The sequence below is a fragment of the Phyllobates terribilis genome, unplaced genomic scaffold (genome assembly GCF_046119375.1).
Source record: "Phyllobates terribilis strain yellow unplaced genomic scaffold, ASM4611937v1 Scaffold_4__5_contigs__length_816908805, whole genome shotgun sequence".
In the NCBI taxonomy this organism is placed as follows: Eukaryota; Metazoa; Chordata; class Amphibia; order Anura; family Dendrobatidae; genus Phyllobates; species Phyllobates terribilis.
In genome coordinates this window covers 16,627,057-16,649,548 of record NW_027362764.1, presented here as the reverse complement: position 1 = coordinate 16,649,548, position 22,492 = coordinate 16,627,057, and the positions used below count along the sequence as shown (strand labels likewise).

At 52.9% G+C, this 22,492-nt stretch overlaps 1 protein-coding gene across 3 annotated transcripts in view; it reads right to left on the bottom strand.

Annotated features, from left to right (window-relative positions):
- The window catches only part of PTH1R (parathyroid hormone 1 receptor), a 489,914-nt gene that overhangs the window by 126,930 nt on the left and 340,492 nt on the right, over positions 1-22,492 (bottom strand). For all 3 annotated transcript variants that reach the window (XM_073677167.1, XM_073677169.1, XM_073677168.1), the window contains exons 3-4: positions 17,985-18,095; positions 7,448-7,566 (exon numbers count right to left, since the gene is read on the bottom strand). In XM_073677167.1, the coding sequence (XP_073533268.1) occupies positions 7,448-7,566; positions 17,985-18,095 (230 nt within the window). The remainder of the gene's footprint in view (positions 1-7,447; positions 7,567-17,984; positions 18,096-22,492) is intronic.

Here is a 22,492-nt window from a genome sequence, read left to right as displayed (position 1 = left end):
ATATAATACAGTCATACAGTGCTCATATAATACAGTCATACAGTGCTCATATAATACAGTCATATAGGGCTCATATAATACAGTCATATAGGGCTCATATAATACAGTCATACAGTGCTCATATAATACAGTCATATAGGGCTCATATAATACAGTCATACAGTGCTCATATAATACAGTCATATAGGGCTCATATAATACAGTCATGGCCAAAAGTATTGAGAATGAGACAAATAGTAATTTTTCCAAAGTTTACCGCTTCATTTTTTGTAATGGCAATTTGCATAAACTCCTGAATGTCAAAGAGTGATCAGCTTAACAGCAATTACTGTACTTGCAAAGTCAATATTTGCCCAGAAAATGAACTTTAACCCCCAAAACACATTTCAACATCATTGCAGTCCTGCCTTAAAAGGAGCAGCTAACATAGTTTTAGTGATTGATCCATTAACACAGGTGTGGGTGTTGATGAGGACAGGGCTGGCGATCAATCAGTCATGATTAAGTAAGAATGACATCACTGGACACTTTAAAAGGAGGCTGGTTCTTGGTATCATTGTTTCTCTTCAGTTAACCATGGTTATCTCTAAAGAAACATGTGCAGCCATCATTGTACTGCACAAAAATGGCCTAACAGGGAAGAGTATCGCAGCTACAAAGATTGCACCTCAGTCAACAATCTATCGCATCATCAAGAACTTCAAGGAGAGAGCTTCCATTGTTGTCAAAAAGGCTCCAGGGCGCCCAAGAAAGACCAGCAAGCGCCAGGACCATATCTTAAAACTGTTTCAGCTGCGGGATGGGACTACCAGCAGTGCCGAGCTTGCTCAGGAATGGCAGCAGGCTGGTGTGAGGCTTCTGCACGCACTGTGAGGTGGAGACTCTTTGAGCAAGGGCTGGTTTCAAGGAGGGCAGCAAAGAAGCCACTTCTCTCCAGAAAAAACATCAGGGACCGACTGATATTCTGCAAAAGGTACAGGGAGTGGACTGCTGAGGACTGGGGCAAAGTCATTTTCTCTGATGAATCCCCTTTTCGATTGTTTGGGACATCTGGAAAACAGCTTATTCGGAGAAGAAGAGGTGAGCGCTACCACCAGTCTTGTCTCATGCCAACTGTAAAGCATCCTGAAACCATTCATGTCTGGGGTTGCTTCTCAGCCAAGGGAATCGGCTCACTCACAGTCTTGCCTAAAAACACAGCCATGAATAAAGAATGGTACCAGAATGTCCTCCAAGAGCAACTTCTCCCAACCGTCCAAGAGCAGTTTGGCGCCCAACAATGCCTTTTCCAGCATGATGGAGCACCTTGCCATAAAGCAAAGGTGATAACTAAATGGCTCATGGAACAAAACATAGAGATTTTGGGTCCATGGCCTGGAAACTCCCCAGATCTTAATCCCATTGAGAACTTGTGGTCAATCATCAAGAGACGGGTGGACAAACAAAAACCAACAAATTCTGGCAAAATGCAAGCATTGATTATGCAAGAATGGACTGCTATCAGTCAGGATTTGGTCCAAAAGTTGATTGAGAGCAGCCAGGGAGAATTACAGAGGTCTGGAAGAAGAAGGGGCAACACTGCAAATATTGACTTGCTGCATTAACTCATTCTAACTGTCAATATAACCTATTGGTCCTCATAATATGATTGCAATTATATTTCTGTATGTGATAGAAACATCAGACAAACACTAATAAAAACCAGAGGCCAGCAGATCATGGGAAAATAGAATTTTGGTGTCATTCTCAAAACTTTTGGCCATGACTGTACAGTCACACAGAGCTCATATAATACAGTCACACAGTGCTCATATAATACAGTCATACAGTGCTCACATAATACAGTCATATAGGGCTCATATAATACAGTCACACAGAGCTCATATAATACAGTCACACAGTGCTCATATAATACAGTCATATAGGGCTCATATAATACAGTCATACAGTGCTCATATAATACAGTCATATAGGGTTCATATAATACAGTCATATATAATACAGCCATACAGTGCTCATATAATACAGTCACACAGGGCTCACACATTACAGTCAGACATGACGTGCCGCCCTGACCACTGCCGCACCTTTCAGCAATGACATGTGCTGCCCCCATATGGCGGCACGTCGCTATGGCGGCCTAGGCCTGCAGTAACAGGAGACTTCCTTCCTCAGATTTTGGGTTCTTGTCTTTTTAAACTTTCAGCCTCTGACAATCTGGAGGCTTCGGAGTCCTGAACGCAGGAAGTTTATTAGTCTTAGGACAGGACGACCTTGACCGAGACGTCTCACATCAGGATGTGTCCCTGGTGGGCAAGTGAGCCGGGAAACTGTCCATTATGATTGACGTCTGCTAGAAGAAGAGACGCAAATGTTCCTGATCTGTGCAGATACGAAGTGAGGCGAAGGCTCATAATGACCTCTATATACAGTATATATATATATACACGTTCACAAGAGCTTAGAATGGAGTAAGACTGGAGCAACGTGGAGCTCGGTGGACACCGCGCAAGAAGGCAGATAGAAGGGATGAGCTCTGTAAGGCCACAGGCGGGCGGCTATAGATCCCTGTGCCGCTGCTCCCTGGCAGCCTGCAGAATGGGGCCGCGTTATGACCCTCTAGGGCACCACGAATGCGACAAGCAAGTCAGACCCTGACGGCTATTTTATACCTTGTCCTGGTCGCGGCAGCCATAGGGGGACAAAATGTGACCCCATTCACCTGCATTATGCTGTGAGGGAGCAGCGGCACACAGCGATCATTGGCCGCCCAACCTGTGCCACAGCCAAAATCACCATGTGGCTCCAAGCTAAAAGGGTTCTCCAGGTATATCGATGACCTATCCTTCACATAGGTCCGACAACCCCACAATCAGCTGGGACAGAGGGACGATGTAAGCACTGAACCCCCCAGCTCTGTACAGCGTGTAACGGCCAATGTCAGAGCTCCAGCAGCAGATTGTGGGTTTGTCGGACCTTCACTGATCTGTGGGTGTCGGACCCTCCCTGATCTGAGGGTGTCGGACCCTCACTGATCTGAGGGTGTCGGACCCTCCCTGATCTGAGGGTGTCGGACCCTCACTGATCTGATATTGATGCTGCAGTTCTGATAATTACTAATGAAATGACTGGAGAAGAGCGGAAGTCACAACTCTGACCCGTTCTATTCCCACCTTCTCCTCCTGGGCGGGACCACTCATGATCGGGGGAAGGACTCTGCAGGCGCTGCTGCATTATCAAGACATAACAGGGGTGGCATGACCCCAAACAAGGAGGGGACACAGGCTATGACGTCGCCCCGCTGATTGGAGGCACGTGGTGGCGCCATCACTGTGATACACCAGTTTGATACTTTGTATCAGGCTTCTCATTACTGAGATAACACTGATGACGGTGCAGCAGACGTCCGCACTCTCCCGGGCCGTGGGCGCCGCTCGTCAGTACTTTTACATTTTGCAGTGACGGTATTAATCCCGCTCCTTTGATGTGTTCAGTCTGGGAGGAATTAGACGTGAAGCGTGAAATCTGAGCGTGTAATCTGCGGTTCAACGTGTCTTCACGGAAAAGTGCGGTGACGAGATCTCGTCCCAGATCAGTGAGTGCGGCACCAACGCCAAGAACGAGCCCTGAAACCTCGCCAGGGCTTAACCCCTTAACCACCAAGAATAGAGATCTGTTAACCCTGAACGATGGGTCCTTTTGTGAGGTCTCCAGTTTGGGATTTGTAAAGTGTTTTTTTGATTTTTAGTTTCATTTCTTTAGAGAATTCTAAAAACGTCAATTCCATCGGTTTATTGTTTGTGCTTTGTGTTATTTGTACCATAAAAAAAGACCAGGAGGGCTCGTGTTTCTGCAGGAGGGCTTCTCGCTTTTGCTGATATTTCTTTGGGATATATTTAATTTATTGAGTAATTTTCCAAAAATGTTTGTGATGCGGTAGAAAAAAAAAATGGTAACTTTATGGTACAACTTGGAATGTTTGCAACAGTATCAAATATATATGTAATTATTATTTTCTACTGTTTAGAAAAAGGATTTATATATCATTTATTTTTTTTTTTTTTTGGGGGGGGGGCACTTTTTTTTCAACTTTATTAAACTGAATTTCACTTTTGTTTGCTTTCCAGGTGACACATAGCAGAGATCTGAAATACACCAAGAGAACTGACCGATGCCCGTCGCTCTAAAGAGTACACGCGTAGCCACCGCTTCATTCAGAGCCTCAATCTCAGGATCGGTGGTGGTCCTGGTGGTTGGACCCTGTCTGATATACAAGTCACCACCTCTCCTTCAGATAGATGATACGTTTTATTACTGAGAATAGCCTCTCAGGGTTTAATAACCAGTATATGATTGTCTGCAGCCGTGGATTCTGAGCGGTGCAGTCATGTGAAGATGCACATTTTCCATCCAGCTCTATGGGAAAGCTTAGTTTATTCCCTTCCTGGTAAAGCTGAGTGACGACAACCAGAACTGCAGACAAAATTCATGTCCCCAGGGTTGTCACCCAAACTTCCAAAAAACCCCGGTTTGTTTCTATTAATCGTCACCCGGCTTTCGGAGAAACAGATAAAACTGAATGTTCCTCCTGAATCGTCTGATGATTAGAAGCAGCGATCTGATGGCAGAGACGGAAATTATGCAGCAGAGACGACCGGGACATAAAGGCTGAAATAAAAGGCTGAAATGGAAAAATCCACCAGTTATATCCAATATAATAAAAGGAAACTGAATTATTAAACAATCACAAAATTTACCAACATAGAAGAAAGAAATGAGCGAGAAGTAGAAAATCCGAGACACCGACACACGGGGATCAAAGATGGACGGACGGACAGACAGGCAGATAGATAATAGATAGATAATAGATAGATAATAGATACATAATAGATACATTGATAATAGATAGATAATAGATAGATAATAGATAATAGATAGATGATAGATAGATAATAGATAGATAATAGATAGTGTCAGGTATTCCACAGAGACGACACCGAGGAGATCACGCAATATCTCACCATTGCCATCACTATGTCACAGATTTCGTCAGGGATCCACGAGCACACGGTCCCCACTACTCTCTACGTAGGTATCGGCAAGAGACCAGTGAGCGTATGGTGTCACACCTCTGGATTCCAAAGCATGGAATATGTGTTGAAATCCAGAGGTGTGACGCCATACGCTCACTGGTCTCTTGCCGATACCTACGTAGAGAGTAGTGGGGACCGTGTGCTCGCGGATCCCTGACGAAATCTGTGACATAGTGATGGCAATGGTGAGATATTGCGTGACCTATCCGGTGTCGTCTCTGTGGAATACCTGACAAATTGGTGGCAGCGGTGGGATAAGGGAGGGTCGAGGGGCTTGGGAGAAATGGTCAATATTCTCTTAATATCTACAACAGGGGAGAAGAAAAGATTTTCAATTTTTCTATGACAGATAGATAATAGATAGATAATAGATAGATAATAGATAGATGATAGATAGATGATAGATAATAGATAGATAATAGATAGATGATAGATAGATAATAGATAGATAATAGATAGATGATAGATAGATGATAGATAATAGATAGATAATAGATAGATGATAGATAATAGATAGATAATAGATAATAGATAGATAAGAGATAAAAGATAAACATCTGTGATCAGTAATTTTCACGTCTTGTCACAGATTCTCTGGGATTTGGGTCTGGGCTGTAACTGCGCCGTTCACACACAGGAATATGCTCTGATCTAAACCCTCCATTGTAGCTCTGCAGGATGTTGAGGGTCGTTGTCCTGCTGGAAGGTGAACCTACGCCCCAGTCTCAGGTCTTTTGCAGCCTTAAACAAGTTTTACTCCAGGATTGTCTTGTATTCAGCTCAATCCACCATGCACGCCCTCATCATCTCCCGCCTCGACTACTGCAACCTCCTGCTCTGTGGCCTCCCCTCTAACACTCTCGCACCCCTCCAATCTATCCTAAATTCTGCTGCCCTACTAATCCACCTGTCCCCCCGCTATTCCCTGGCCTCTCCCCTCTGTCAATCCATTCACTGGCTTCCCATTACTCAGAGACTCAAGTTCAAGACCCTAACCATGACATACAAAGCCATCCACAACCTGTCTCCTCATTACATCTGTGACCTAGTCTCCTGGTACATACCTGCACGCAGCCTCCGATCCTCACAAGATCTCCTTCTCTACTCCCCTCTTATCTCCTCCTCCCACAATTGCATACAAGATTTCTCCCGTGCATCCCCCCCTACTCTGGAACTCTCTACCCCAACACATCAGACTCTCGCCTACCGTGGAAACCTTCAAAAGGAACCTGAAGACCCACCTCTTCCGACAAGTCTACAACCTGCAGTAACCACCGCTCCACCATACCGCTCCCCGACCAGCTCTACCCTCAACCATCCCCTGTGGATTGTGAGCCCTCACGGGCAGGGTCCTCGCTCCTCCTGGACCAGTCGCTGACTCGTTTTGTTCAAGATTATTGTAAGTGTATTTGCTATGTATACCCCTTTTCACATGTAAAGTGCCATGGAATAAATGGCGCTATAATAATAAATAAGAATAATCTTCCCATCACCTCTGAGCAGCATCCCTGCCCCTGCTGAAGAAAAGCCTCTCTATAGTAGGATGCTGCTGCCTCCACCATGTATGACGGTGAGGATGGTGTTTTCAGGGTGATGTACACTGTTAGTTTTCTGCCACACATAGCGTTTTGCATTTATCTCCTTTGGTCTCATCTGACCAGAGCCCCTTCCTCCACATGTTCGCTGTGTCCCCTACAATGGATTTCTTAAGGCTTTCACAAATGTCTTTCTTCTTCCCGCTCTTCCATAAAGGGCAGATTTGTGGAATATACGACTAATAGTCGTCCTGTGGACCGATTCTCCCCCTGAGCTGTGAATCTCTGCAGCTCCTCCAGTGACCATGGGGCTCCTGGCTGCTTCTCTCATTAGTGCCCTCCTTGCTGTTATGTCAGGTTAGGTAGACAGCCATGTCTTGGTGGGTTTTCAGTTCTGCCATACTCTATCCATCTTTGGATGATGGATTGATGCTCTGTGAGATGTTCAGAGCTTGGCCATATAGATATCTAAAACCACTGGATCACAAGGGACTTGTAAAATTCTCAGATATATGATCCTCTAAACCCTCTAGACCACCAGGGACATGTACAGAACTCAGATCACAGTACGGTAATAAGCTTATAGTCTAAGACCACTGGGCCACCAAAGGCTTTTATACTGGACACCCAGAGAGAAAGAAATGTCAACTCATTCGGTGACCAAGGACGGCTACAGCCCTAAACCCACCGCTTCACCACGCTGTACAGACCTCCAGCCCCCCTGGACCATCTCAGACAATTATCAGACCCCATTTAGCTCAGATTAGACTAGAAAACACTTATATGGACACAGAAAAGCAACATTTATCGTCTTCTTACCCTTTCCCTGGTCTCGTTGGACAGGAACTTTGCACACTCGGTGTAATTGGCCCAGGTGCGGTTATTTCCCAGAACCAGCTCCCAGCTGCCGTTCATGTCACACCGGCGATATGCGTGACCTGCAGGGACGAGATAATACACATGGAGGTCTCCTGTCACTGACACATTGTAACACATCCTCTACATTTCATACACAGCGCTGACTCAGATGTGGCTCCTCATCTAGAGATAGTCAGCAAACAGCAAACCTGGAAAACTCAGCGGCATCATGGCGGCCTCCATCCACCTCTGCTATGTGGCCTCCATCCACCTCTGCTCTGTGGCCCCCATCCACCTCTGCTCTGTGGCCTCCATCCACCTCTGTTCTGTGGCCTCCATCTACCTTTGCTCTGTGGCCTCCATCCACCTCTGCTCTGTGACCTCCATCCACCTCGGCTTTGTGGCCTCCATCCACCTCTGCTCTCTGGCCTCCATCCACCTCTGTTCTGTGGCCACCATCCACCTCTGCTCTGTGGCCTCCATCCACCTCTGCTGTGGCCTCCATTCACCTCTGCTATGTGGCCTCCATCCACCTCTGCTCGGTGGCCTCCATCCATCTCTGCTCTGTGACCTCCATCCACCTCTGCCATGTGGCCTCCATCCACCTCTGCTCTGTGGCCTCCATCCACCTCTGCTCTGTGGCCTCCATCCACCTCTGCTCTGTGGCCTCCATCCACCTCTGCTCTGTGACCTCCATTCACCTCTGCTCTGTGGCTTCCATCCACCTCTGCTCTGTGACCTCCATCCATCTCTGCTCTGTGGCCTCCATCCACCTCTGCTCTGTGGCCTCCATCCACCTCTGCTCTGTGGCCTCCATCCACCTCTGCTCTGTGGCCACCATCCACCTCGGCTCTGTGGCCTCCATCCACCTCTGCTATGTGGACCCCATCCACCTCTGCTCTGTGGCCTCCATCCACCTCTGCTCTGTGGCCTCCATCCAACTCTGCTATGTGGCCTCCATCCACCTCTGCTCTGTGGCCCCATCCACCTCTGCTCTGTGGCCTCCATCCACCTCTGTTCTGTGGCCTCCATCTACCTCTGCTCTGTGGCCTCCATCCACCTCTGCTATGTGGCCCCCATCCACCTCGGCTTTGTGGCCTCCATCCACCTCTGCTCTGTGGCCACCATCCACCTCTGCTCTGTGGCCTCCATCCACCTCTGCTCTGTGGCCTCCATTCACCTCTGCTCTGTGGCCTCCATCCACCTCTGCTCTGTGACCTCCATTCACCTCTGCTCTGTGGCTTCCATCCACCTCTGCTCTGTGACCTCCATCCATCTCTGCTCTGTGGCCTCCATCCACCTCTGCTCTGTGGCCTCCATCCACCTCTGCTCTGTGGCCTCCATCCACCTCTGTTCTGTGGCCACCATCCACCTCTGCTCTGTGGCTCCCATCCACCTCTGCTCTGTGGCCCCCATCCACCTCTGCTCCGTGGCCTCCATCCACCTCGGCTCTGTGGCCTCCATCCACCTCGGCTCTGTGGCCTCCATCCACCTCTGCTATGTGGACCCCATCCACCTCTGCTCTGTGGCCTCCATCCACCTCTGCTCTGTGGCTCCCATCCACCTCTGCGGCCTCCAACCACCTCTGCTCTGTGACCTCCATTCACCTCTGCTCTGTGGGCCCCATACACCTCTGCTATGTGGCCTTCATCCACCTCTGCTCTGTGGCCTCCATCCACCTCTGCTCTGTGACCTCCATCCACCTCTGTTCTGTGGCCACCATCCACCTCTCCTCCGTGGCCTCCATCCACCTCTGCTCTGTGGCCTCCATCCACCTCTGCTCTGTGGCCCCATACACCTCTGCTATGTGACCTCCATCCACCTCTGCTCTGTGGCCACCATCCACCTCTGCTCTGTGGCCTCCATCCACCTCTGCTCTGTGGCCTCCATCCACCTCTGCTCTGTGGCCTCCATCCACCTCTGCTCTGTGACCTCCATCCACCTCTGCTCTGTGGCCACCATCCACCTCTGCTCTGTGGCCTCCATCCACCTCTGCTCTGTGGCCTCCATCCACCTCTGCTTTGTGACCTCCATTCACCTCTGCTCTGTGGCCTCCATCCACCTCTGCTATGTGGCCTCCATCCACCTCTGCTCTGTGGGCCCCATCCACCTCTGCTATGTGACCTCCATCCACCTCTGCTCTGTGGCCCCCATCCACCTCTGCTCTGTGGCCTCCATCCACCTCTGCTCTATGGCCTCCATCCACCTCTGCTCTGTGGCCTCCATCCACCTCTGCTCTGTGACCTCCATCCACCTCTGCTCTGTGACCTCCATCCACCTCTGCTCTGTGACCTCCATCCACCTCTGCTCTGTGGCCACCATCCACCTCTGCTCTGTGGCCTCCATCCACCTCTGCTCTGTGGCCTCCATCCACCTCTGCTCTGTGACCTCCATCCACCTCTGCTCTGTGACCTCCATCCACCTCTGCTCTGTGGGCCCCATCCACCTCTGCTCTGCGGCCTCCATCCACCTCTGCTCTGTGGCCTCCATCCACCTCTGCTATGTGGCCTCCATCCACCTCTGCTTTGTGACCTCCATTCACCTCTGCTCTGTGGGCCCCATTCACCTCTGCTCTGCGGCCTCCATCCACCTCTGCTCTGTGGCCTCCATCCACCTCTGCTCTGTGGCTCCCATCCACCTCAGCACTGTGACCTCCATCCACCTCTGCTCTGTGGCCTCCATCCACCTCTGCTCTGTGGCTCCCATCCACTTCTCCTCTGTGGCCTCCATCCACCTCTGCTCTGTGGCCTCCATCCACCTCTCCTCTGTGGCTCCCATCCACCTCTGCTCTGTGACCTCCATCCACCTCTGCTCTGTGGCTCCCATCCACCTCTGCTCTGTGGCCTCCATCCACCTCTGCTCTGTGGCCTCCATCCACCTCTGCTCTGTCGCCTCCATCCACCTCTGCTCTGTGGCCTCCATCCACCTCTGCTCTGTGGCTCCCATCCACCTCTGCTCTGTGGCCTCCATCCACCTCTGCTCTGTGACCTCCATCCACCTCTGCTCTGTGGCCACCATCCACCTCTGCTCTGTGGCCTCCATCCACCTCTGCTCTGTGGCCTCCATCCACCTCTGCTTTGTGACCTCCATTCACCTCTGCTCTGTGGGCCCCATCCACCTCTGCTCTGTGGCCTCCATCCACCTCTGCTCTCTGGCCTCCATCCACCTCTGCTTTGTGACCTCCATTCACCTCTGCTCTGTGGCTCCCATCCACCTCTCCTCTGTAGCTCCCATCCACCTCTGCTCTGTGACCTCCATCCACCTCTGCTCTGTGGCCTCCATCCACCTCTGCTCTGTGGCCTCCATCCACCTCTGCTTTATGACCTCCATTCACCTCTGCTTTGTGGCTCCCATCCACCTCTGCTCTGTGGCTCCCATCCACCTCTGCTCTGTGGCTCCCATCCACCTCTGCTCTGTGGCTCCCATCCACCTCTGCTCTGTGGCCTCCATCCACCTCTGCTCTGTGGCCTCCATCCCCCTCTGCTCTGTGGCCTCCATCCATCTCTGCTCTGTGGCCTCCATCCACCTCTGATCTGTGGCCCCCATCCCCCTCTGCTCTGTGGCCACCATCCATCTCTGCTCTGTGGCCTCCATCCCCCTCTGCTCTGTGGCCTCCATCCCCCTCTGCTCTGTAGCCTTCATCCATCTCTGCTCTGTGGCCTCCATCCACCTCTGCTCTGTGGCCTCCATCCACCTCTGCTCTGTGGCCTCCATCCACCTCTGCTCTGTGGCCTCCATCCACCTCTGCTTTGTGACCTCCATTCACCTCTGCTCTGTGGCCTCCATCCACCTCTGCTCTGTGGGCCCCATACACCTCTGCTATGTGACCTCCATCCACCTCTGCTCTGTGGCCACCATCCACCTCTGCTCTGTGGCCTCCATCCACCTCTGCTCTGTGGCCACCATCCACCTCTCCTCCGTGGCCTCCATCCACCTCTGCTCTGTGGCCTCCATCCACCTCTGCTCTGTGAACTCCATTCACCTCTGCTCTGTGGGCCCCATACACCTCTGCTATGTGACCTCCATCCACCTCTGCTCTGTGGCCACCATCCACCTCTCCTCCGTGGCCTCCATCCACCTCTGCTCTGTGGCCTCCATCCACCTCTGCTCTGTGAACTCCATTCACCTCTGCTCTGTGGGCCCCATACACCTCTGCTATGTGACCTCCATCCACCTCTGCTCTGTGGCCACCATCCACCTCTGCTCTGTGGCCTCCATCCACCTCTGCGGCCTCCATCCACCTCTGCTCTGTGACCTCCATCCACCTCTGCTCTGTGACCTCCATCCACCTCTGCTCTGTGGCCACCATCCACCTCTTCTCTGTGGCCTCCATCCACCTCTGCTCTGTGGCCTCCATCCACCTCTGCTTTGTGACCTCCATTCACCTCTGCTCTGTGGCCTCCATCCACCTCTGCTATGTGGCCTCCATCCACCTCTGCTCTGTGGCATCCATCCACCTCTCCTCTGTGGCCCCATCCACCTCTGCTCCGTGGCCTCCATCCACCTCTCCTCCGTGGCCTCCATCCACCTCTTCTCTGTGGCCTCCATCCACCTCTGCTCTGTGGCCTCCATCCACTTCTCCTCTGTGGCCCCCATCCACCTCTGCTCTGTGGCCTCCATCCACCTCTGCTCTGTGGCCCCCATCCACCTCTGCTCTGTGGCCTCCATCCACCTCTGCTCTGTGACCTCCATCCACCTCTGCCATGTGGCCTCCATCCACCTCTGATCTGTGGCCTCCATCCACCTCTGCTCTGTGACCTCCATCCACCTCTGCTCTGTGGCCTCCATCCACCTCTCCTCTGTGGCTCCCATCCACCTCTGCTCTGTGACCTCCATCCACCTCTGCTCTGTGGCTCCCATCCACCTCTGCTCTGTGGCCTCCATCCACCTCTGCTCTGTGGCCTCCATCCACCTCTGCTCTGTCGCCTCCATCCACCTCTGCTCTGTGGCCTCCATCCACCTCTGCTCTGTGGCTCCCATCCACCTCTGCTCTGTGGCTCCCATCCACCTCTGCTCTGTGGCCTCCATCCACCTCTGCTCTGTGGCCACCATCCACCTCTGCTCTGTGGCCTCCATCCACCTCTGCTCTGTGGCCTCCATCCACCTCTGCTTTGCGACCTCCATTCACCTCTGCTCTGTGGGCCCCATCCACCTCTGCTCTGTGGCCTCCATCCATCTCTGCTCTCTGGCCTCCATCCACCTCTGCTTTGTGACCTCCATTCATCTCTGCTCTGTGGCTCCCATCCACCTCTCCTCTGTAGCTCCCATCCACCTCTGCTCTGTGACCTCCATCCACCTCTGCTCTGTGGCCTCCATCCACCTCTGCTCTGTGGCCTCCATCCACCTCTGCTCTGTGGCCTCCATCCACCTCTGCTTTATGACCTCCATTCACCTCTGCTCTGTGGCTCCCATCCACCTCTGCTCTGTGGCTCCCATCCACCTCTGCTCTGTGGCTCCCATCCACCTCTGCTCTGTGGCCTCCATCCACCTCTGCTCTGTGGCCTCCATCCCCCTCTGCTCTGTGGCCTCCATCCATCTCTGCTCTGTGGCCTCCATCCACCTCTGATCTGTGGCCCCCATCCACCTCTGCTCTTTGGCCCCCATCCACCTCTGCTCTGTGGCCTCCATCCCCCTCTGCTCTGTGGCCACCATCCATCTCTGCTCTGTGGCCTCCATCCCCCTCTGCTCTGTGGCCTCCATCCCCCTCTGCTCTGTAGCCTTCATCCATCTCTGCTCTGTGGCCTCCATCCACCTCTGCTCTGTGGCCCCCATCCACCTCTGCTCTGTGACCCCCATCCACCTCTCCTCTGTGGCCCCATCCACCTCTGCTCTGTGGCCTCCATCCATCTCTGCTCTGTGACCTCCATCCACCTCTGCTCTGTGGCCCCCATCCACCTCTGCTCTGTGACCTCCATCCACCTCTGCTCTTTGGCCCCCATCCACCTCTGCTCTGTGGCCTCCATCCACCTCTGCTCTGTGACCTCCATCCACCTCTGCCATGTGGCCTCCATCCACCTCTGCTCTGTGGCCTCCATCCACCTCTGCTCTGTGGCCTCCATCCACCTCTGATCTGTGGCCTCCATCCACCTCTCCTCTGTGGCCCCCATCCACCTCTGCTCTGTGGCCTCCATCCACCTCTCCTCTGTGGCCCCATCCACCTCTGCTCCGTGGCCTCCATCCACCTCTCCTCCGTGGCCTCCATCCACCTCTGCTCTGTGGCCTCCATCCACCTCTCCTCTGTGGCCCCATCCACCTCTGCTCCGTGGCCTCCATCCACCTCTCCTCCGTGGCCTCCATCCACCTCTTCTCTGTGGCCTCCATCCACCTCTGCTCTGTGGCCTCCATCCACCTCTCCTCTGTGGCCCCCATCCACCTCTGCTCTGTGGCCTCCATCCACCTCTGCTCTGTGGCCCCCATCCACCTCTGCTCTGTGGCCTCCATCCACCTCTGCTCTGTGACCTCCATCCACCTCTGCCATGTGGCCTCCATCCACCTCTGATCTGTGGCCTCCATCCACCTCTGCTCTGTGGCCTCCATCCACCTCTGCTCTGTGGCCTCCATCCACCTCTCCTCTGTGGCTCCCATCCACCTCTGCTCTGTGACCTCCATCCACCTCTGCTCTGTGGCTCCCATCCACCTCTGCTCTGTGGCCTCCATCCACCTCTGCTCTGTGGCCTCCATCCACCTCTGCTCTGTCGCCTCCATCCACCTCTGCTCTGTGACCTCCATCCACCTCTGCTCTGTGGCCTCCATCCACCTCTGCTCTGTGGCCTCCATCCACCTCTGCTTTATGACCTCCATTCACCTCTGCTCTGTGGCTCCCATCCACCTCTGCTCTGTGGCTCCCATCCACCTCTGCTCTGTGGCTCCCATCCACCTCTGCTCTGTGGCTCCCATCCACCTCTGCTCTGTGGCCTCCATCCACCTCTGCTCTGTGGCCTCCATCCCCCTCTGCTCTGTGGCCTCCATCCATCTCTGCTCTGTGGCCTCCATCCACCTCTGATCTGTGGCCCCCATCCACCTCTGCTCTTTGGCCCCCATCCACCTCTGCTCTGTGGCCTCCATCCCCCTCTGCTCTGTGGCCACCATCCATCTCTGCTCTGTGGCCTCCATCCCCCTCTGCTCTGTGGCCTCCATCCCCCTCTGCTCTGTAGCCTTCATCCATCTCTGCTCTGTGGCCTCCATCCACCTCTGCTCTGTGGCCCCCATCCACCTCTGCTCTGTGGCCCCCATCCTCCTCTCCTCTGTGGCCCCATCCACCTCTGCTCTGTGGCCTCCATCCATCTCTGCTCTGTGACCTCCATCCACCTCTGCTCTGTGGCCCCCATCCACCTCTGCTCTGTGACCTCCATCCACCTCTGCTCTTTGGCCCCCATCCACCTCTGCTCTGTGGCCTCCATCCACCTCTGCTCTGTGACCTCCATCCACCTCTGCCATGTGGCCTCCATCCACCTCTGCTCTGTGGCCTCCATCCACCTCTGCTCTGTGGCCTCCATCCACCTCTGATCTGTGGCCTCCATCCACCTCTGCTCTGTGGCCCCCATCCACCTCTGCTCTGTGGCCTCCATCCACCTCTCCTCTGTGGCCCCTATCCACCTCTGCTCTGTGGCCTCCATCCACCTCTCCTCTGTGGCCCCATCCACCTCTGCTCCGTGGCCTCCATCCACCTCTCCTCCGTGGCCTCCATCCACCTCTGCTCTGTGGCCTCCATCCACCTCTCCTCTGTGGCCCCATCCACCTCTGCTCCGTGGCCTCCATCCACCTCTCCTCCGTGGCCTCCATCCACCTCTTCTCTGTGGCCTCCATCCACCTCTGCTCTGTGGCCTCCATCCACCTCTCCTCTGTGGCCCCCATCCACCTCTGCTCTGTGGCCTCCATCCACCTCTGCTCTGTGGCCCCCATCCACCTCTGCTCTGTGGCCTCCATCCACCTCTGCTCTGTGACCTCCATCCACCTCTGCCATGTGGCCTCCATCCACCTCTGATCTGTGGCCTCCATCCACCTCTGCTCTGTGGCCTCCATCCACCTCTGCTCTGTGGCCTCCATCCACCTCTGATCTGTGGCCTCCATCCACCTCTGCTCTGTGGCCCCCATCCACCTCTGCTCTGTGGCCTCCATCCACCTCTCCTCTGTGGCCCCCATCCACCTCTGCTCTGTGGCCTCCATCCACCTCTCCTCTGTGGCCCCATCCACCTCTCCTCCGTGGCCCCCATCCACCTCTGCTCTGTGGCCTCCATCCACCTCTGCTCTGTGGCCTCCATCCATCTCTGCTCTGTGACCTCCATCCACCTCTGCTCTGTGGCCCCCATCCACCTCTGCTCTGTGACCTCCATCCACCTCTGCTCTGTGGCCTCCATCCACCTCTGCTCTGTGGCCTCCATCCACCTCTGATCTGTGGCCTCCATCCACCTCTGCTCTGTGGCCCCCATCCACCTCTGCTCTGTGGCCTCCATCCACCTCTCCTCTGTGGCCCCCATCCACCTCTGCTCTGTGGCCTCCATCCACCTCTTCTCTGTGGCCCCCATCCACCTCTGCTCTGTGGCCTCCATCCACCTCTCCTCCGTGGCCTCCATCCACCTCTGCTCTGTGGCCTCCATCCACCTCTCCTCCGTGGCCCCATCTCCCATGTATCCAGTGATCATCTTGAATGTCCGGTACTATGGGCTTTACTATTAGGTTGTGACAATTAGCATTATTATGAGGCTTGTAGTTTGGATTACTGTGACCCGGAGACTGCGGCCATTAGTATGAGGAAGGCTGTGTGGGCAACACCCCAAGCAGCAGGGAATATGGGGGCCACACGGCAAGCACTATGGGCGTTATATGTGACATTACAGGCAGTAATAAGCCGGCTGCTATGGGAACAGTCAGATTTTGTATTTAGGAAAAGAACTTGCACTTGTATCGACACTTTGCATCTCTATGTGATATTGATATTTTCCCATGTGTCTATCTGAGTGATAGATTCTCTTGTACACACATTATACACACAATACACAATACATACACTACACATATTACACACATTATACAAGTTACACACATTAATACACTGCACACATTACACAAACATATTACATACACTACATGTACAATAAACCTTACATAAAAACTATACACACGTTACATACACTACACATATTAAAGACAATACACACAATACACACATTACACACACATTACATATATTACACACATCACACACACTATACACACACTATACACACTCACTCACTTACACGCTTCTATCATTTGCACCATTTTACAGAATTTGCTTTCTCTCTATATTGTACATAACCCTCGCTGGGATCACCGGATACACTGAACCAAACGTCAGAGGAGAAGGGGCCGTAGAGGTCAGGGTCAGGCGGCGGACAAATACAGGAATAAAAATGTAACCTTTATTATAGTATTATATAACTGGTATAATGAGCGGAGAGGTGACTCTGGGGTGAAGCTCTGCCAGTCACCAGATGGGCTGTAGATCTTTACTTCATGTCCCTATGATCATAGAAGGTCCAAACGATCAGCGGCGCCAGCCGTGGCTCCACAGGACGTCACTTACAGACTCCATGTTGGGAGCCACATGCCGAATAAAATGAATGAACTCAAAATGTATTTCTGGGGCAGAAACCTGAGGATCGGCTTAGGATGTCGGCTGTCGATTCCCCATAAGATTCTTCTCACCGTTTGTCCTAACAACTCTGATATGAATCTCACTCGGCAAACGCTCTGGACGGCTCCTGCAGGGGGCACTAGAAACACTCCATGGCTTCAGGTGGCGCTGCTATCCTGGTGAAAGGCACAGGGGGCGCCAGGCTCGGGAATGGGCTCCACTGAGTGACAGATTCATCACTGATGTTGTTACATTGTTTACTTCTAAGGTAGAAACAAAGTAACAATAATCCTAATGAATCCATGTGTACAGGACAGAGTCTGTTACACAAGTACAGGGAATATGGCCAACCGGCCGCCGGCCAATACTATTCAGGTATTACATGAGAGGTTTGTATATGGGAAGTATAATGCATGCATCTACAGTGATAGATGTCTAGACCCCCGATACACTGAGCAGGGGGCTCCCTGATCCTGATAGCAGTCTAGTCCTTGTCATGTCATCCTGACTGATGGAAGTAGAGTAATACCTGGAGCCGCTGATCGGGACCACCTTCTGTACTGATGGGGCGAGAGGTCCGGTATAGGGGATAGCGACTGGCAGAGCTTCACACTAGTATCACATCTCCACTCACAACATGAATTATAGCCATAATATATATCACTAGAATAATGGGGAACTTCTGTATTCACCACAACTCTTATCCATCAGTTTTGATCTTCAAGTGAGGTGGAGAAGAACCAGGTCATTGAGAAACCACAGCATAATAGACCAGATGTTATCCATGAGAGTGAGAATATCCCAAGGTCATTCTCATACCGGAGCTACATCCCAAGCCTGTGACTCCTACATGGAGAGACCAGTGGTTGTCTCATATTTTACCTTTATGGTTGAAATCATAGATGTACTCCGGACACTGGACGGACACCATGCTGCCTGGTTTCCCTTCGGGCCAGCAGACGATTCCATCCCATTCAGACTGACAAAAGCCATCTGCAAAAGAGAAGAGTAGGAAGAATTGGAGAAGCCATAACACCACAAATCAGAGAGACAGATTAAAAAAATCATCAGATTGGTGGAGACGCTCCAGAACGGCTGCTTTGATGGGATCTACCACGTGAGACCCCATATCTTGTGATGTCGCGGACTCTCGATCTTCTGACCCTGGATCCTTGCACCATGAATCTTTTAACTCTGCATCTCAGGACCCTGAATTTCGTAACCCTTGATCTTATGATTACTAATCTACTGAATCTTGTACTCCTGGATTACTTAGCCCTATACTGTATCTTGTGACCCTGAAACACAGGAACCCTTGATTTTAGGAGCCCTGCATCTGTTCTGACCCTAGATCTTGAAACACTGGATCTTGTGACTTTCCTAAAGTACAAATGTGATTCTGGGAGTAGACAGTAGACGGCTCCTTGACTATGTAGTAACCGGAATATGTCGTAGATCAGAGATGTACATAAGGGACAACGACCTCTGAGCCACAGTACTTCAATGCTGCCTCCCCCCTGCCCTCATCTCAGGAGGACATCGCACTTCAATGCTGCCTCACCCCTGCCCTCATCTCAGGAGGACACCGCACTTCAATGCTGCCTCACCCCTGCCCTCATCTCAGGAGGACATCGCACTTCAATGCTGCCTCACCCCTGCCCTCATCTCAGGAGGACACCGCACTTCAATGCTGCCTCACCCCTGCCCTCATCTCAGGAGGACACCGCACTTCAATGCTGCCTCACCCCTGCCCTCATCTCAGGAGGACACCGCACTTCAATGCTGCCTCACCCCTGCCCTCATCTCAGGAGGACACCGCACTTCAATGCTGCTTCACCCCTGCCCTCATCTCAGGAGGACACCGCACTTCAATGCTGCCTCACCCCTGCCCTCATCTCAGGAGGACACCGCACTTCAATGCTGCCTCACCCCTGCCCTCATCTCAGGAGGACACCGCACTTCAATGCTGCCTCACCCCTGCCCTCATCTCAGGAGGACATCGCACTTCAATGCTGCCTCACCCCTGCCCTCATCTCAGGAGGACACCGCACTTCAATGCTGCCTCACCCCTGCCCTCATCTCAGGAGGACACCGCACTTCAATGCTGCCTCAACCCTGCCCTCATCTCAGGAGGACACCGCACTTCAATTCTGCCTCACCCCTGCCCTCATCTCAGGAGGACACCGCACTTCAATGCTGCCTCAACCCTGCCCTCATCTCAGGAGGACACCGCACTTCAATTCTGCCTCACCCCTGCCCTCATCTCAGGAGGACACCGCACTTCAATGCTGCCTCACCCCTGCCCTCATCTCAGGAGGACACCGCACTTCAATGCTGCCTCACCCCTGCCCTCATCTCAGGAGGACACCGCACTTCAATTCTGCCTCACCCCTGCCCTCATCTCAGGAGGACACCGCACTTCAATGCTGCCTCACCCCTGCCCTCATCTCAGGAGGACACCGCACTTCAATGCTGCCTCACCCCTGCCCTCATCTCAGGAGGACACCGCACTTCAATGCTGCCTCACCCCTGCCCTCATCTCAGGAGGACACCGCACTTCAATGCTGCCTCACCCCTGCCCTCATCTCAGGAGGACACCGCACTTCAATGCTGCCTCACCCCTGCCCTCATCTCAGGAGGACACCGCACTTCAATGCTGCCTCACCCCTGCCCTCATCTCAGGAGGACACCGCACTTCAATGCTGCCTCACCCCTGCCCTCATCTCAGGAGGACACCGCACTTCAATGCTGCCTCACCCCTGCCCTCATCTCAGGAGGACACCGCACTTCAATGCTGCCTCACCCCTGCCCTCATCTCAGGAGGACATCGCACTTCAATGCTGCCTCACCCCTGCCCTCATCTCAGGAGGACACCGCACTTCAATGCTGCCTCACCCCTGCCCTCATCTCAGGAGGACATCGCACTTCAATGCTGCTTCACCCCTGCCCTCATCTCAGGAGGACACCGCACTTCAATGCTGCCTCACCCCTGCCCTCATCTCAGGAGGACATCGCACTTCAATGCTGCCTCACCCCTGCCCTCATCTCAGGAGGACACCGCACTTCAATGCTGCCTCACCCCTGCCCTCGTCTCAGGAGGACATCGCACTTCAATGCTGCTTCACCTCTGCCCTCATCTCAGGAGGACACCGCACTTCAATGCTGTCTCACCCCTGCCCTCATCTCAGGAGGACACCGCACTTCAATGCTGCCTCACCCCTGCCCTCATCTCAGGAGGACACCGCACTTCAATGCTGCCTCACCCCTGCCCTCATCTCAGGAGGACACCGCACTTCAATGCTGCCTCACCCCTGCCCTCATCTCAGGAGGACACCGCACTTCAATGCTGCCTCACCCCTGCCCTCATCTCAGGAGGACACCGCACTTCAATGCTGCTTCACCCCTGCCCTCATCTCAGGAGGACACCGCACTTCAATGCTGCCTCACCCCTGCCCTCATCTCAGGAGGACACCGCACTTCAATGCTGCCTCACCCCTGCCCTCATCCCAGGAGGACACCGCACTTCAATGCTGCCTCACCCCTGCCCTCATCTCAGGAGGACACCGCACTTCAATGCTGCCTCACCCCTGCCCTCATCTCAGGAGGACACCACACTTCAATGCTGCTTCACCCCTGCCCTCATCTCAGGAGGACACCGCACTTCAATGCTGCCTCACCCCTGCCCTCATCTCAGGAGGACACCGCACTTCAATGCTGCCTCACCCCTGCCCTCATCTCAGGAGGACACCGCTCTTCAATGCTGCCTCACCCCTGCCCTCATCTCAGGAGGACACCACACTTCAATGCTGCTTCACCCCTGCCCTCATCTCAGGAGGACACCACACTTCAATGCTGCCTCACCCCTGCCCTCATCTCAGGAGGACACCACACTTCAATGCTGCTTCACCCCTGCCCTCATCTCAGGAGGACACCGCACTTCAATGCTGCCTCACCCCTGCCCTCATCTCAGGAGGACACCGCACTTCAATGCTGCCTCACCCCTGCCCTCATCTCAGGAGGACACCGCACTTCAATGCTGCCTCACCCCTGCCCTCATCTCAGGAGGACACCGCACTTCAATGCTGCCTCACCCCTGCCCTCATCTCAGGAGGACACCGCACTTCAATGCTGCCTCACCCCTGCCCTCATCTCTCACCCCTACCCTCATCTCAGGAGGACACCGCACTTTGTGGCCTCTACCGTAGAGATGGGAAGAGTGCAGCGTCACATTATAGGACATCACAAAGGATCTGTCATGATGAATAACTCCATTTATAGACTTTTCCCTTTAATAAGGTCTGTAAAAAGTTCTGGATATTTTGTTGTCCCGGTTATTAACGATGGGGACTTCACCTCATAGTTTATCCTTCCATTAACTGAAGGATAAAAAATAACATTAAGAAACATAAAAGATTGTCAAAGCCTCATATTTTCCAGAAATTTACGAGCTTTTAATTCTGCGTCTCAGTGTGAGCCTCCAAATGTAATTTCTCCATGGTTTATTGTCATGTAATCAAATCGACTTTTACGAGCTGCGGAGGAGGAGGAGAGGGCAGATAATGAGATCCAAATTAGCCTCCTGCGCTCTCGATGCTCTAATGGTAGGAGGACATCAGTGACCAGGGTCATGTACAAGGAAACCTCTCACATCTGATGCCAAAGACCTGATCCGAGAGAATCAACCGAATCCGGTACAGACGGGTCTGGACCCCCCCCCGAGGAGGAGAGACCTGCCCCGGATGACCCTCATAACGACAAGTCGGGACTATGGAAGATACTTTGTATGAGGAAACAGGAAAGATTTAATGCTACATTTATTTACAAAGGTTGAAAATAGAGAAGTCTATCAGGTCCGACCTTCTTCAGGTCCTGTGATCCTGGTAGCACTGGTAATGGTCGGTAACCATGGGCCGACAGGCGGCACTAACCAACTGCTGATCGGTAAACATTTATTGATCAGCGGTCGTACAATAGCCGGATTACTCATAGAGACCGTGGTAGATGATGCACACAGAACAATCTGTCGCAGATCGCTCGATGCACGTAAGCTGCCATTGTTCTCGGCAGTGCGAGTCCTGATTACACAGGACGATGAACCGCTGAGAATAACGATCTTTTGCGCTGCACAAAAGATTATTTCACACAATGAACAAGTCGGGAAGCCTGTTTATACTCAGAGATTATCGTCAAGCAAGTGATCTTAAGAGCTTACAATAATCTTCCAACATAAGTGCAGGATCACTTTAGTAGGGCTGAAAAAGCTGGTAAGGAAGGATAACAATAGGAACACTGGTAGCACTGGTATAGCTGATAACAATAGTAACACTGGTATAGCTGATAACAATAGTAACACTGATATGGCTGAAAACATTGGTAACACTGGTAGGACT